Source organism: Pan troglodytes, chromosome 7, assembly GCF_028858775.2.
Source record: "Pan troglodytes isolate AG18354 chromosome 7, NHGRI_mPanTro3-v2.0_pri, whole genome shotgun sequence".
Taxonomy (NCBI): Eukaryota; Metazoa; Chordata; class Mammalia; order Primates; family Hominidae; genus Pan; species Pan troglodytes.
The window spans coordinates 76,608,567-76,623,474 of NC_072405.2; the positions used below are offsets into that span (position 1 = coordinate 76,608,567).

At 40.4% G+C, this 14,908-nt stretch overlaps 1 protein-coding gene across 6 annotated transcripts in view; it reads left to right on the top strand.

Annotated features, from left to right (window-relative positions):
• Positions 1–1,766: 1,766 nt before the first annotated feature.
• PREX2 (phosphatidylinositol-3,4,5-trisphosphate dependent Rac exchange factor 2) overlaps positions 1,767–14,908 on the top strand; it is a 284,958-nt gene continuing 271,816 nt past the window's right edge. For all 6 annotated transcript variants that reach the window (XM_519798.8, XM_016959541.4, XM_016959542.4 and 3 more), the window contains exon 1: positions 1,767–2,606. In XM_519798.8, the coding sequence (XP_519798.3) occupies positions 2,466–2,606 (141 nt within the window). In that variant the 5' untranslated portion in view covers positions 1,767–2,465. The remainder of the gene's footprint in view (positions 2,607–14,908) is intronic.

Consider the following 14,908-nt stretch of genomic DNA (forward strand, 5'->3'; position numbering starts at 1 on the left):
CAGTTAAATATGAATATTTTTCTGCTAGCTTCCATTACACCAATTTTTTTTTTTTTTTTTGCAAAGCATTCATTGCATCTTACCTTTTAAACAGAGCTACATGTCACTTTGACCCTCTTCCTGACTCATCTGTAAGTCTTTAGATGGTGGTTCTCAAACGTTAGTGAGTTTAAGAACAATCTGAGGACCTTGGTAAGAGAATTTAGGGCAGATATCTGTGGTATTCTCATTCAACAAATTTGTGGTGGGGTCCAGCAATGTTCATTTTAACAAGACCTCGGGTGATTGTAATTCAATGGTCTGTGAGCCACCTTGAGAAATATGTGTCTGCAGATCAGGGTCTCTGTGGCTCTTGGGCCTTCGCACTACGCAATGCTCGTAGAGATCCTCAGTGCATGTTTGTGGAATTGAGGTAAATGATTTGGATGGGTAAAACCCCATTAATGATTCAAACTCAAGTGTCCTGCTTTCAGAGATGAGCTTGCAGCCCTAACGGATTGTCCATAGACTAATTTTTTGATAGAAGGAAGTTGCATAAGCAGTTCTTTACTGGGGACAATTAGTACAAGAGATTCTATTTTATCTAGGAGAACAACTGATAGAAAGTTGCTTTATTTATTTGCTTTTTTCCCTAGGGAAAGGTGCAGACCTGGGGAGGAAGAAATTCTGCCTGTAGTACATGGGGAGAAGGTTCAGTCATGCTTGCATTTCCCATTCATTTCTGGATGTGTGCTTCCTATGTCTTCCGCTTCTTTTGTTTATTGTTTACTAGGTGCTGTGAGGTCTGCTCTTTAATATGCTTTGCCCTTTGTTCTTCTGCCACAGGGTGTGAAGCCATCTATGTTGTTTGCCCTTTGCTCTTGGCTACCTCTAAATAGTCATTTGTAAAAGAAAGAGGAAAATCACATCTTGCCCATCAGCTTTGTGTACATCATTCGAAAATTTTATCTTTAATATACAAAGAAAGTACAATCCTTCTTTGTGTGGTTACAGAGGGGAATGGTCACACTATGCTCTGGAAAGACATCATCTGGAAAACCAATAGGTAATTATTTTAATGTAAATATAGTGAAAAGCATCTTTATGTTTTAGAGTTTTGCTAATGCTTTCAGTGACTGCAACAAATTAACATACCACTTTCTTGCAACAACTCTATTCACTCTTCAGTTTATTTAAATGCCATTAGTTTTAGACTGTTTGAAGTTGATCTGTGGAAAATATATGTGTATAAGACCAATTCAAAAAAATATATAAATTGTTTTGTTTGTTAAATGTATTGGAAATATTTAAGGCTTAGTTTCCAAGTGAGAAAAGGCAATAAACTTTAACTTTAAAATCAAGAATGTTCTGTGTGTCTATCTTCAAAAATCTAAGATTATTTCCGTTATCTATCTAGCTTTCTATCTTCTGATGAGCATTCAACAACAGCTTTATCTTTTCAATTAGTGACACCGTCTTAAATCACAGCAGCTCTTAGAAACAAAACTGGCACAAATACCCTCGCCTCTCAATGGATTTACATACTATCTTGATGTTGAAAAAAGTTGTAGACATGGAAAACAGCACAGTACAAGGGTGATGCTTATTTTATCTGGGGTTTATTGCATGGGCAGAGGCTGTCATTTTCCCATAGTGTCTTCATTTATTATGCTAATTGACTTTCCAAGCTCAGACTGGAGGGTGTCTGCCCTGTGAACTATTCTCAGTTGGAGGGTTTTAAAAGCAAACCTGTTTTGTGCCTGAATGAAACCAAAAATCAATGTGTTTCTTTTCAAAGAGGGAGGGTCAATACCGTGGTTGTTTTTGTTCCCATCCAGTTATGTAACCGTGGGGACTTGTTTCTTTGCTTTCAGGATTTGTACAAAACACATTAAAGTTAAACAATAGCGGAGGCTTAGGAGTAACCCTCGAGCTGCACCTTGGAGTGTGTGTCCCTGGGATTGGGAACCTCCTGTGAGTTCCATATCAAGTGCTGCTGTGTGTGTGTGTGTGTGTGTGTGTGTGTGCGCGCGCGCGCGTGTGTGTGATTAGCCAGTATGCAGTACTTCCCCAGGGTTGTGTTTCCTTTTTCCTGAGATTTGGTGAAGGGTAAAGGGTCGGAGTCACACGGATACAAAGCTTTTGATTAATGTCCAAGTCACTGCTGTGGCTGCCGAAGCCGCTTCCCCTCCAGCCCCGGCCGTGTGAGGCCAGAGCAGCGGGGCCGGGCGCGCAGGGCCTGGCCGGAGCCCCCACTCCCAGGAGTTTCCTCTGCAGAGCCCCGCGCCCCCCGCGCCGGGATTTCAGCCCGATCCCCTCCTCTCCCTGCGCCCAGCCTCTCCCCAGCATGTAAAGTCTTCTGTCTCTCCTCGGAGTTGGCGGAGGCGGCAACTTTCCATTCTCGCCGCCGGGGGCCGGGCAGCAGCGGGCGCGCGGGTCAGCGCTCAGCACGGCGGGCAGCGCCGCGCTGCGCACCGCCGCCGACCATGAGCGAGGACAGCCGCGGAGACAGCCGCGCCGAGAGCGCCAAGGACCTGGAGAAGCAGCTTCGCCTGCGCGTGTGCGTGCTCAGCGAGCTCCAGAAGACCGAGCGGGACTATGTGGGCACGCTGGAGTTCCTGGTGTCGGTGAGTGTCCCCGGCAGACGCAGGGGGACGTCCGGGCGGCGCGGGGCGCGGGTCCCGGAGTGGCTGCGGGAAGGACGCGCGGCATTGTCTGTGCCGGGACCCGGGACGGGTCGGGGCATCACAGGCGCGGGAATCCACGTGTGGACTCTGCGTTCGCGGGCGCGGTGACCCCCGCGGGGATTTGTTAGTGCCCCGAGACTCACTGAGTTGCGGGGGCCTTGGAGACCTCCAGGTCTGAAAAGTTAGCTCTAGAGAAGAGAGCTCCAGTCCAGGGAATCCCGGCTGCCCTATCTTCCCTCACTTTTCTTTTACCCGCCTCCCCAGTCTGCTCAAGTGCACTGTGTAATTGATTTTCCTTCTTGTTCTTTCCTGGAGACTTTGTTTTAAAGCTTTGGTTTAGTGATTAAAGGTCCAGTCGGCTACATTCAGGTACACTAAGTTAAAAAAAATCCTTGAATGTGCTCGAGCTTGAGTTCGTTACTCAGATAACATGGCAGTGGCCGCTTTAGTTATGGTCTTTGAGACAGAGGATTCTGGTGTAGGGGTACAGAGAGAGCAGCGGGGTGATGATCTCTAGCAGCTGTTGGATATTAAAGCCACATGTGGCGCTCACCCTGTCCTAGTCTTACAATTCCCCCCGCCCCCGCCCCGGCTTAAATCTGTCTTCTGCTCAGTTTCTGGTCCCCTGTTTACATGGCCCATGAGAGTGCTGTAATCAAGCTTCAGGACTTCGTGGAAGTGGGGATGTACTTACATTCCACGTTTCTGCTTGACTCACTGCCATCTGCTTTGAAAACGTTTCATTCATTTTAGGGCCGAAGGGGCAAAGCTGAGTGAAAGTAACTGCTGAGATAACACTCAAAAGTTGAATTTTTCCTATTCATTGCTGAAAAGACAAAGAATTTGAGCCTTGGCTTCTTTCCACCCAGATTCCTGGGAGAGCATCATTCAAAGAACCAGGAGCTTTAGTTTTTGTGATCTCATCCAAATCCTTCTCCTTCCAACAACCAATTCCATGCCCCCTTGGTCTGAAGGAAAATATTTCAGGTGCCAAACTTCCTGCTTAGTGTTCTGAAATCTGTCAACTTTCTGCTTATAATCATGACAGATAAAATTCACCTCTTGGCTGTGGCAAGAAGGAAAGAACAATGTCTCAAGTGATGTAAAATGTACAGGCTGCGTTATGGTTGACTTCTCAAAATCAATATACTTGACTTCCAGGGGCCACATTCTCTGCAAATATACAGGTATTTGAGAATATCCTGGTAACTGGTGGTTTATGGAATTATTATATACTTCCTTGTAACAAAGATTGTCAAAAAAGTATGTTTTTAAGATTTGATTTTTAATAGCTTTAAATTTGGCTTTCATGAAACTTTTTTGGTAACAAAGTTCTTTGTCTTTTGAAGAATCTGAGTCATTTCTTACATAATTACTCTTTCTGAAGATCTGTGAACAAAGTGCTGTGCAGAATGCTAATTTGCAGAGACAGTTAATCTAATTATATTAAAAACCAATTTGTTGTTCTTTATTTAAAATATCAGTTTTTCTTCTAATCTTAAACCTGATCATTACAACAGAAAACTTACTGTTAGTATATAGAGTTAGGTAAGAAAGTATGGAAAGTATAAAATAAATTTTCCCCTTTTATAAGGAGAACATCATTTCATGATTTCTTTTTATCTCTTTCAGAATTTATGGGCTCTTCCACTTTTCATTTTCTTTATGCATCATTTGGGCCTGTTTATGTTTATATGCACAAATGCACTAATTAGTCTGAATGCCATCCTAAATAAAAGTTTACTCTGGCTTACAAAGCCTAAGATCTATTTATAATACATTATTAGATTTTCTTTTTAGGGTGTTATTTATAGCAACATTTATTCCCCATGGAGTTTTCTTGGTTACCTGAAGTTGATGTAGTCACTCTGGTTTTGATATTAGACTATGCTAATATGTACCAAGAGCTTTTAATCTATTCAAACCCTTTGGCCTGGTAATTCCTCTTCTAGGAACCTATCCTAAGGGAATTATCAGAGATGGAAACAAGCAATAGAAGTTATTTTTAAAAGTTAGCCATAGTATTAAATAAGTCGAGTGGTAAATTTGTTGCCAAAAATTGATAGTTTACTCCTAAGTCAAATTAAATATTTGTTAGATTAGTCATTAATCATTTCTATTATTGCTTTAAGCCATTAACATGGATGAAGGATGACTAATCTTTATTAGGAAGAGGAAGAAGAGGTAGAAAACATATTTTTAGTTCTACTAAGAACATATTTTTACTTAACTGCCCTATAAATAAGCAAACAAAATGGTATTATTAGCTTTATAAAAAGATCATATGTCCCAGCACTTTTGGGGGCCAAGGTGGGTGGATCACCTGAGGTCAGGAGTTCAAGACAAGCCTGGCCAACATGGTGAAACCCCGTCTCTACTAAAAATACAAAAAATTAGCCGGGCGTGGTGGTGGACACCTTTAATCCCAGTTACTCAGGAGGCTGAGGCAGGAGAATCACTTGAATCTGGGAGGTGGAGGTTGCAGTGAGCCGAGATAATGCCACTGCACTCCAGCCTGCCTGGGTGACAGAGCGAGACTCCATCTCAAAAAAAAAAAAAAAAAAAAAAAAAAAAAAAAAAAAAATCATATGGCTAGAGGGAAAAGCTTTTCTAAAATCTTTCCTATTTCTGAGCCCTCTCTCTCCTCAATTCCCACACTTTGGCCTTTAAGGAAAGAGCATCTTCCCCCACTGCCATCCCCAAGACAGCCCATGAGCATTGCCTTTCTTCTCTACACTAAGGTATGGGTCTATCTGCATCTTCTCTGTAGTTGCCCCCAGGCACACACCGCTGTTTGAACAAAGCTCTGTGTCTTCAGCTGGCTACTCTTTCCATGGTGGGCTGTGCTTCCTCAGGCCTCTGCCTTTGTTCTTCCTGGGGCCTTCCTTTTGTACCTGGTGGATTCCTACTGGGCTTTCAAGGCTCAGTTAGCCCCTTCTTCCCAGGTGCTGCTTGCTTTGTATCCACTCTACCCTGCATTTCCTTCTTCCATAGTACCCAAAGTAGTTGATGTGTGCATTTGTTTACTTTGGTCTCATTCTGTTAGACCTCCTTGAGGACAGGGGCATACCACCTTGTGTGCCTGTGCTTTCCATAATTGTGTGCAGTGCTTGTGACATTGTAGGTCCTCAATAAATGCTTGTTGAGTGCATGCATGAATCAATGAGTTGACCCATCCTCTATCCTCCCACTCCATTTTTAAGGATGGTGCCTCAATCATCCTGAACATTTTGATTTCCTGTTTTCTTCCATTTGGTCTAAATAGATAGTAGAATTTTCAGTTTTGCTCAGGCACATAGGAATTTATGCAGCAAAAAATTTCAAATTAAACATGTGGTACCTGCCTTTAAAACAGAAACATGATTTAAATCAGGTATGGAGGTATTAAAGACTTTGCATGCACTATTGTTTCATATATTTTAAATTTTTGTTGGAGATCATGGATAGGTTACACGATCTAGATTAATTATTTTTAGGTCACAGATAAAATGGTAGAGAGTGACCTAATTTGCTTGAATTTATGTTCTTGTTTTGCTTGGGAAATGAAATTTTGTGCTTTATTAAAAATATTTTCAAACATTTCTTCTAAATAAATGATTACATGAACCTGACATCCAGTATTTAACATCCAAAGTCTGGACAATAGTAAGTTACAACCTGTTTCCTGTTTGCAAACCTGTGACACAGCCTGCCGAGATGACAGACTCATGTGAGTGGACAGAGAAAAGGAAGACCCAGGGCTGGCTTCATGGATGCACATCCTGTGCAGTGGCCCACGGTTCTCAGCTGAGAAGGATGCCCAGCTTGTTTTAATGCTCTGCTATTGCCATCTTGAAATTCTTGCCAATTTTATCTTTGACCTTGTGTTTTGCAAATGAAGTCTGATGGGACGGTGGACATGAGCAGAGCAGATACGTGAAAGAAAAAAGCTTTATATTTCAGTACCTTTAATAGCATTCCCCCACAGCCCCCTGCTTTTTGAACAAGAAACCTCACATTTTTATTTTGCACTGGGCCTGGAAAATTGTGTAGGCCATTTACACTGTGGGTCAGTGGCAATGAGGCAGGATGACCATATAATTTACTGTCTAAACTGGGACACTTCTGAGGGTGAAAGGGAGTGCTATTAATGATGACACTGGGAAACAGATGGAAACTGGGATTGTTCCTGGCAAACCAGAATGCATGGCTAGTCCACATTGTGGGCATATTAAAACAATGACTTCAAGCTATGTGTCTTGTCATAAACAAAATATTTTCAAGTTTGTTGCCTGTCCAGGCTTTGATCTTGGATACCTTGGTATTTGAGTCCCATCTCTAATTTGCTTTGTGATTTTAAACACATTCCTAACTTTTCATGCCCCTTTTTCTTCATTCGTAGAAGGGAGAACAATAGCATTTCTCAGGGGTATTGTAAGGATGATAAGATATATGCACTGGGCTTGGCCCATCTGGCTCATAAGAGGGTCCTATAAGTAGTTACTGTTATTTTGCTGATGCTACAGTTGTTATTAAGAGCCATGCCTATGATCATCATTAGATAGAATTTTTGTTTCTGTTATATTCCTTTTCAACCCTTTCTATATGTCCCCACTTCTCTTCTTTGTTTCCTCCTTCTTTGTTTTCCTTTTGTTAGTGTAGTCTTCTTAATGATATTCTTATAAATGCTCATTAGTTGATTTTAAGACAGTGAGAAAACTTTATATTCCGGGTAACAACAACCACAGTTAGTATGGCGCCTTGGAGTTTAAACAATTGCATCCTCACTCTGTTATTCAGCTTAATATATGCATGTCTCTTAGCTCTTTCAAATTGTGCTCCCTGGAGCTCCAGAGGCCCTTGCAAGGGCTGCTGGAGAGCTAGATTTTATGGCTTCAGGATTGTCACCCTGGCTTCTCTGTGCATGGCTCTACCTTTCTCAGATTTGAGCTTTCGTAAAAGCAGTTAGAAAAAACATTTGTCTAGATGGCAAATTCCCAGAGAAAAGGGGGTTTGCATTTACTTCCTATGTATGCTTTTCTTGGCCTAAACACAGGGCTTTGTAAATAGCAGGTGCTCAAGAAAACAGAAAAACAGGCAAACAAAGCAAAAGCAAACAAAGCAGGATTTGAATGCATCTGAAATCAAACTCTTTAAGTCATGACCTGACTCTTCCAGGCAAAGATGATTGATTCAGCACATTATGCTTAAGGTTTATGTTATGGACTGAATTGTTTCCCTCCTCAGGAGTCATATGTTGAAGTCCTAATCCCCAATACTTAAGAATAGGACTGTATTTGTAGATAGGGCCTTTAAATAGGTGATCGAGTTAAAATGAGGTCATAGGGTAGACCTTAATTCAGTTTGACTAATGTCCTTCAAAGAAGAGGAGATTTGGACACACAGAGAGATACTGGGGTGTACAGAGGAAAGGCCTTGGGAGGACATGGGGAAAAGGCCGCCCTCTGCAAGCTAAGAAGGGAAGCTTCAGGAGAAACCAAACCTACTGACACCTTGATCTTAGATTTCTAAGCTTTCAGAGTTGTGAGAAAATCAATTTCTGCTTAAGCCATCAATCTGTGGTATTTTATTATGGCAGCCTGTGCAGACAAACGCAGCTTATATTAGGTGCTGGGTCATCACAATACTCTATGGGAGCTGCGACACTAGAGCCATAAGCAAAGTCACGTGGAGGCAATAGAGATTCTTTCAGTTGGGGAGTCAAGGAAAGTTTTGGAAAGAGGTGATGATAGAGCTGGCTCCTAAAGGAGGAGGAGGAATGTGCTATACTGGGAGAATTATCCATCCCCAAAGTGCTGCATGTGTTATGTGACCTCAGCGTGGCAGATCCTCACATTTAGGGGTCTGAAACAGTCTTATAATTATACCCTATTATAATACCAATTACTTTAATATAAAAATAGTAGCTATTGCGATTAGATTTGTTTCTTAGCAAGAGAATTCTGTTGACAAGGTTGAGGAACAAAGATTGAAGTCTAGTTACCCATTAAGAGTCTGTCATTGCATTAGTCCAGGTAAGAAATGTGGAAAGTCTGATCTGGGGTAGAAGCATTGGAAAATATAAAAGAACAGTAACAACAGAAAACCCAAACCAAACCACAAACAAATCAAACGCCCAACTATGAGGGCTTTTTTGGGTAGAAGCTTTAATATTTTGTATACTCTCAGAAGTGGAGGTTTAAGTAGAATGGAGAACATAGGATGGGGCTAAGTCTCTAGTTTTGAAGACTAGATGGGTAGTGTCATTGACTGAGAATTGGAATGCAGGGGACAGAACAGCACTAGGAGGAAAAGGAAAATGAATTTGCTTTTGGACATGTTGAGCTGAGCCACAAATACTACTATGATTTTTGAAGATAAGAATGTGGAACTTGAGAAATAATTTGGGCCAAAAGTGAGAGATCTAAAAATTAACTAATCATGTATTTTGAAACCATCAGTTGAGTGAGATGGCACAAGGAGAGCAATTAGAGGAAGAAAATACACAAACAAAAGGTAGGGTGTTGGAGAGTCAATGTTTAAAGGATAGAGGAAGAGTAGAGTGTGCAGGTGACTTTGAGCTATCGAAGGCTGAAACAAAGAACTAGGAGAAGTTGATACTTTGAAAGCCAAGGAAGGATCTAGTTTTCAAAGAAAGGTTGCTTTAAAGTGGCAGGACTTGAGGGAAGTGGGGTGTGTGAAGACTGAAGAGGTCGCTGGATCTGGCAGTTAGAATGTCATTGGGGTTTTAGCTTCAGTAGAGCATGTGTGAGCAAAAGCCAGACTGTCAGAACCAGTTGAGACACGAGTGGAAGCTGAGGATGTGAAGTATGATGGACAAACTATTCAAGGAGTTTGGTGGTAACTGCGAGGAGAGAAGGGGATGATTTTGTCTAGGGATGGGTAAGGCAGATGAGCCTAGCCAAGGGTAGAGAGACAATAAAAAGGGAACTAAAGCAGCGAAAACAGAAAGTGGCAGAAGGCAAATGGCATCTTTGGGGGAAGCATAGCAAGCACCCCCATGGCACTGGGAGATAAGACAAGGCAAAATTTTCTGAAATTTTCCGAGCCATCTTGCTGTGTAACATACCCATAGTAAAACATAGTAAAACTAAGAATGGGCAAGCTGTCACTTGTGCATTTTACAAATTCTGCTGCTTCTCCAGTGTACAGCTAGTGGAACTGCCTGGGATGGTCTTTGTGGCCCCTTGTGAACACATACCAGAGGCTCTCCCTCCCACACTGGGACAGTGAGGTGAACTGCATGGCACAGAATCTGATGAACTGGTTTAAAATCCTCGCACTGAAACTTACAAACTCTCTCTTTGGGCAAACAACACAGCCTCTGTATGTCTCAGTTTCATATTTGGAAAACACATTTGATAATACCTCACAGGGCTGGCCTGAAATTCAAATCAGCTTCTGTAGGTAAAGTCCTGATAGGTAGGAAGTGTTTCTTCCTTTTCTTTTCTTTTTTATTAATTAATTAATTAATTAATTTATTGATCTCGCTCTATCGCCCAGGCTGGAGTGCAGTGGCGCGATCTTGGCTCACTGCAACCTTCCCTCTTCCGGGTTCAAGCGATTCTCCTGCCTCAGCCTCCTGAGTAGCTGGGACTACAGGCACATGCCACAATGCCTAGCTAACTTTTTCTAATTTAGTAGAGACGGGGTTTCACCGTGTTGTCCAGGCTGGTCTCAAACTCCTGAGCTACGGAAGTTCCCCCACCTCAGCCTCCCAAAGTGCTACGATTACAGGCGTGAGCCACGGTGCCCGGCCGGAAGTGGTTTTTTTTCCCCTCCCTAAACTCCAAGCTTATCTCCCTCTCCTCTGTCTTGTCTATCCACAGACTGAGCTTGGCACGTGCTCAGACCAGCTTGAGAGTCACCAGCCTGGTCTGTCAGTCACCCTGTCTTTTCCAAGCCTGGAGGCATAAGGACAAGTTTAATAGAAGAAAGTTCTGAGAACTCCAGCGGGGCCTAGGGAATGCAGGAGAGGGAGTGTTCTGGGAGCCACCAGGGAGGGATGGCTTTCCTCCAGAAGGAACTTATGAGTAAGGACAAGGGCCACTTTAGGGGAGAGGCAAGTATGGAGGTTGCTTGCTATCCGATGGTCGTTCTTCCTCTATGAAGTTGAACTCTGGTTTTCTGTCTGATGTTCTGTTTTGTTTTGCTCTTGTTTTGTTGTTTGTTGTTGCTGAGAGGGCAGTGCCCTGAAGAGAACCGTAATGATTTGGACACACACTTTCAGGAATAGAAAAGGGAATTGAGCTTGGACATCTGAGGGTGGATGTATGATAGGCTTTGTTCAATTATTCTTTTAAATGTGATTTTCTTAAACACAACATACAAATTTAGGAGCTCAAGTAGAGACGTAAGCACTTCTGGTTTATTACATCTAGTATGAATAGGTTCAAATCTCAGAAATAATGACAACCATTTTTTAAACCATGGTGCAAATAGTATAAAACTTCTATTTTACATTTGATGCACATATCAGTCATTAGCCATGTAAAAAAAAGAAAATGATTTATCTGACATTTTAGTGTGATTATAGTTTCTTCAGCACTTGTTTTAAACAGCATTTTCTTAAGTATTCTTTTAGTATATACCTGGTATTATATTTTCATACCAAATAAAATTATTATGTCTGTGTTTTCAGCACTATTGGTTTGACCTGAAAATAATTGTTTTAGTTTGCATTATTTCTTTAAACATTTTATTTATATTTACTTTTCATGAGATAGATTTTTGTTCTTCATTAAAAGTGTTATTAAATTTATTAAAAATTTTCAAATGTGAATTTATTAGAATTATATTATTAGCTATGTTAAAATCAAGATCTTTGATTTAATTATAATTGTAAATTGAAGAATCTACAATTTATTAAAATATTAGCTACATTAAAATCATCTTTGATTTATAACATTGTAGTTGCCTCAAACAATCAAAAATTCAGGAAAAGCATTCTGTAGTAAATGTTTCATTGATTAAAAGTGTGGCTGGGTCACTTTTTCCCTGGTATTGAACATAACTATTCACATGATGATACATCTAATAATAACTGCTTAAAAAAAATTCCCCCATTTTCATAAACTATTGCATTTGATCCAAGAGTTCAATGATTGAAATTTTAAGAAAATGATATGTTAATTTGAAGTTATGATTTTTAAGCACTTCTAATTAGTATCGGTGATTTCAGACTTTGATTTATTGAATAAATTTGTTGTATAGCCTTACATATAACGGAGCATAGTGTACAAAAAGGGATCTATTTTGCTCGAGAGTATCTTAGCCAAGGACATTGTGTTTTGTTATTAATGTGAAATGCATATTTTCCATTAAAAGGCAAGCCCTTCATTTGAAAGGTTAAATTGTATAGTACTTAAGAAATGACTCCATCTGATTAAATTTAGAATACTGATATAAAAATATTCTCTGGTCTTACAGTGAAAATATCACAATATAGAATATAGATGGATAAACATTTTTATTCATCTGAAAACTTTGTTTCTCGGAAAGAGTCAAATATGGATTGATATCTATGTTTGATTTTGATTTGCCACTTTTGTTATTTTAATTATCTATTTCAGTTGCCTTCTTGCCAGTAGGAGAGGCTTTATAGATGGTGACACATTTTCAGAGATTGTGCAAGAAATGCTAATGTTTTCCCTTGGTGCCTTGTAATGCCTCAGCTTGGCCTTGCTTTCATGCTTCCTAGGAGTTCCAGCCTTTTCTTATTTGAGACTGTTGCCCCAAAGAAAGAAATTTTAGGATTCCAGAAATAACATCTCTCATTCCAAAGCCTTATTTCTATCAGTAGCACTAGGAGACCATCTATGGAAAGGCATTATTATATTCTATTAATTGACCTAAATGTTAGTCCCGCACCCACATACTCCAAGATTATTTTAAGAATTCATTATTTTCCCAGAGGTATGTGGATGAAGGGGGCTTTCATTTTCTATACTGTATAACTATGCCAAATTTGGCTTTCTATAATTTTATATATAAATATATTTGTATTTATATATTTTATTATTTTTTTTATTTTTTTGAGATAAGAGTCTTGCTCTGTTGCCCAGGCTAGAGTGCAGTGGCATGATCTCGGCTCACTGCAACCTCTGCCTCCTGGGTTCAAGCGATTCTCATGCCTCTGTCTCCCAAATAGCTGGGATTACAGGCACCTGCCACCACGCCTGGATAATTTTTTGTATTTTTAATAGAGACGGGGTTTCACCACATTGGCCAGGCTGCTCTCGAACTCCTGACCTCAGGTGATCCACCTGTCTCGGCCTCCCAAAGTGCTGGGATTACAGGTGTGAACTACCATGCCTGGCCAATTTTATATATTTTATATATTTACAAAATGTATTTTGAATATTCTAGACACAACTTTACCTCAAGTTTTCTTGTACCACTTCATAATGAAACCTCTGGCAGAGACTTCTAAGTGTCCCCAGTACCCAATGTTCTTTTCTTCTATAGTGATAAAAGTTTTAGGTCCAGCTTAAGACTACATTTCTCAGCCTCCCATGCAGATAAGTGTGGGCCTATGTAAAGGTTCTGGGTAGTGGGGTGTGAGCAGAAGTGGCCTGGGTAACTTCTGCAGTGTGCCCTTATTGTGAAGAGTGTGCATTCTCTTTTCTCCTTTCCCTCTTCTCCCTGCCTGGTATGAGGATGTGATGGCAGGTGATGGGGCAGCCATTTTAGAACATGAAATGGAAGGTACATGTTCAGGGTGACAGAGCAACAAAATAGAAGGAGACTATATCTTTATTATTTCTTATTAAGACCATGTCTTAAAGCAGTCTAACCTATGTCCTGTCAAAAATGGGCCTATAAGAGAAATCAATATTTATTTAACTTTAACTCTGTCCTAAAATCATCACATTTTGATACCAAGGCCTCATTGACTTATGCAAATCATTAATGAATTGGCCAACTTTAGTATCTTTTTTCTGTCTTTGTCTAATATTTTTAGTTTATTTTTTGTTTTTTCTTTAATAAATCTCTAGTTCAGCCATAATTTCCCCGGATTAAGCTAAAACTGCCCTTTTTTGTTTTCAATAGTTATACTTTAGTTTTTCCTTTAGAAAAAGAGTAGTATTTTTTCTTACCTGTACTTAACATATTCTTTTCTTCCTGAAGGCCAGAATTTTGTGTTTATTCGTAAGGATATTTGTTCAGCTGCTTTAACTGAGACCAAATAACAGTAGTTTGAACAATGCAGAAGGATTGTTTGTGGCTAGGAAAGCCATATGTAATCAACATGGCCTTTTTTGCATTCTCTCTTAGAACTCTAGTTATTTAATTTTTAAATTAAATATACCCCAGTGGTGTTCCAGTGGGGTTAGCAGCTCAGCCGCATCAGGTTATTCAGAGACTCCTGCTTCTTTTATCTTATTGCCCTACCAGCCCCTAGGACCAATGAAATCTGAGTATGTGGGGGTGAGAGCCAGGCCTCAGTATTTATGTATATGCTCTAGGTGTTTCCAATGGGTTAGAGAAGGTGGGGGAACCAGTATAGTAGGGTGTTGTCCTTTTCCCTACGGTTGAAGCTGACTTACCACTACACTTTTCACATTCCAGCCCCAGGGGGACAGAGGGTGGGAGAGAAAGTGGAGGGCAAGCACTCCCTTTAAGGATATGACCCAGAAATGACACACATCACTTTCACTCTCATCCCCATGGCCAGATCTTTGTAACATGGCTAATCCAGCTCTAAGGGAGACTGGGAAATATGCTGACTGGCTGGACAGCCATGTGCCCAGCTGAAACTTAGGGAGTTCTACACTGAAATAATGACACTGGAATAAATATTGAGGGGCAAAGGGTCATCTCTGCCACATTTTGTATCCATTGATACTTTAGTCTCCTGTCCTTAGAAAATCATTTATATTAATTATTGGATTCCTTTACTGTAAGAACCTATTGTATTTAAAATATAATTTGGATTATTTCCCTCTAAAATAATATATTCTTTCCCACATAGCAATCCATCTAACATTTATCTCTCTCTTCAGATATATTTGTAAGAGCTCCAGAGCTCTCAAGGTTGTTTTTGTTTTTTTTTCCATTGGCTTTCACTACAGAAAGGCTTTGGGGTATTTGGTGATTTTATGTAATTTTAAAATTTTGTGGAAGTTTCCAGAAAAAAAATTCCAAGATAATATGGAAATTCTGTTTTTGTTATGTGTTTCTTATGTGTTAGGCACTGCATATTCATTAACTCACGACTTAGAACTACCTTCAAGGCTCGG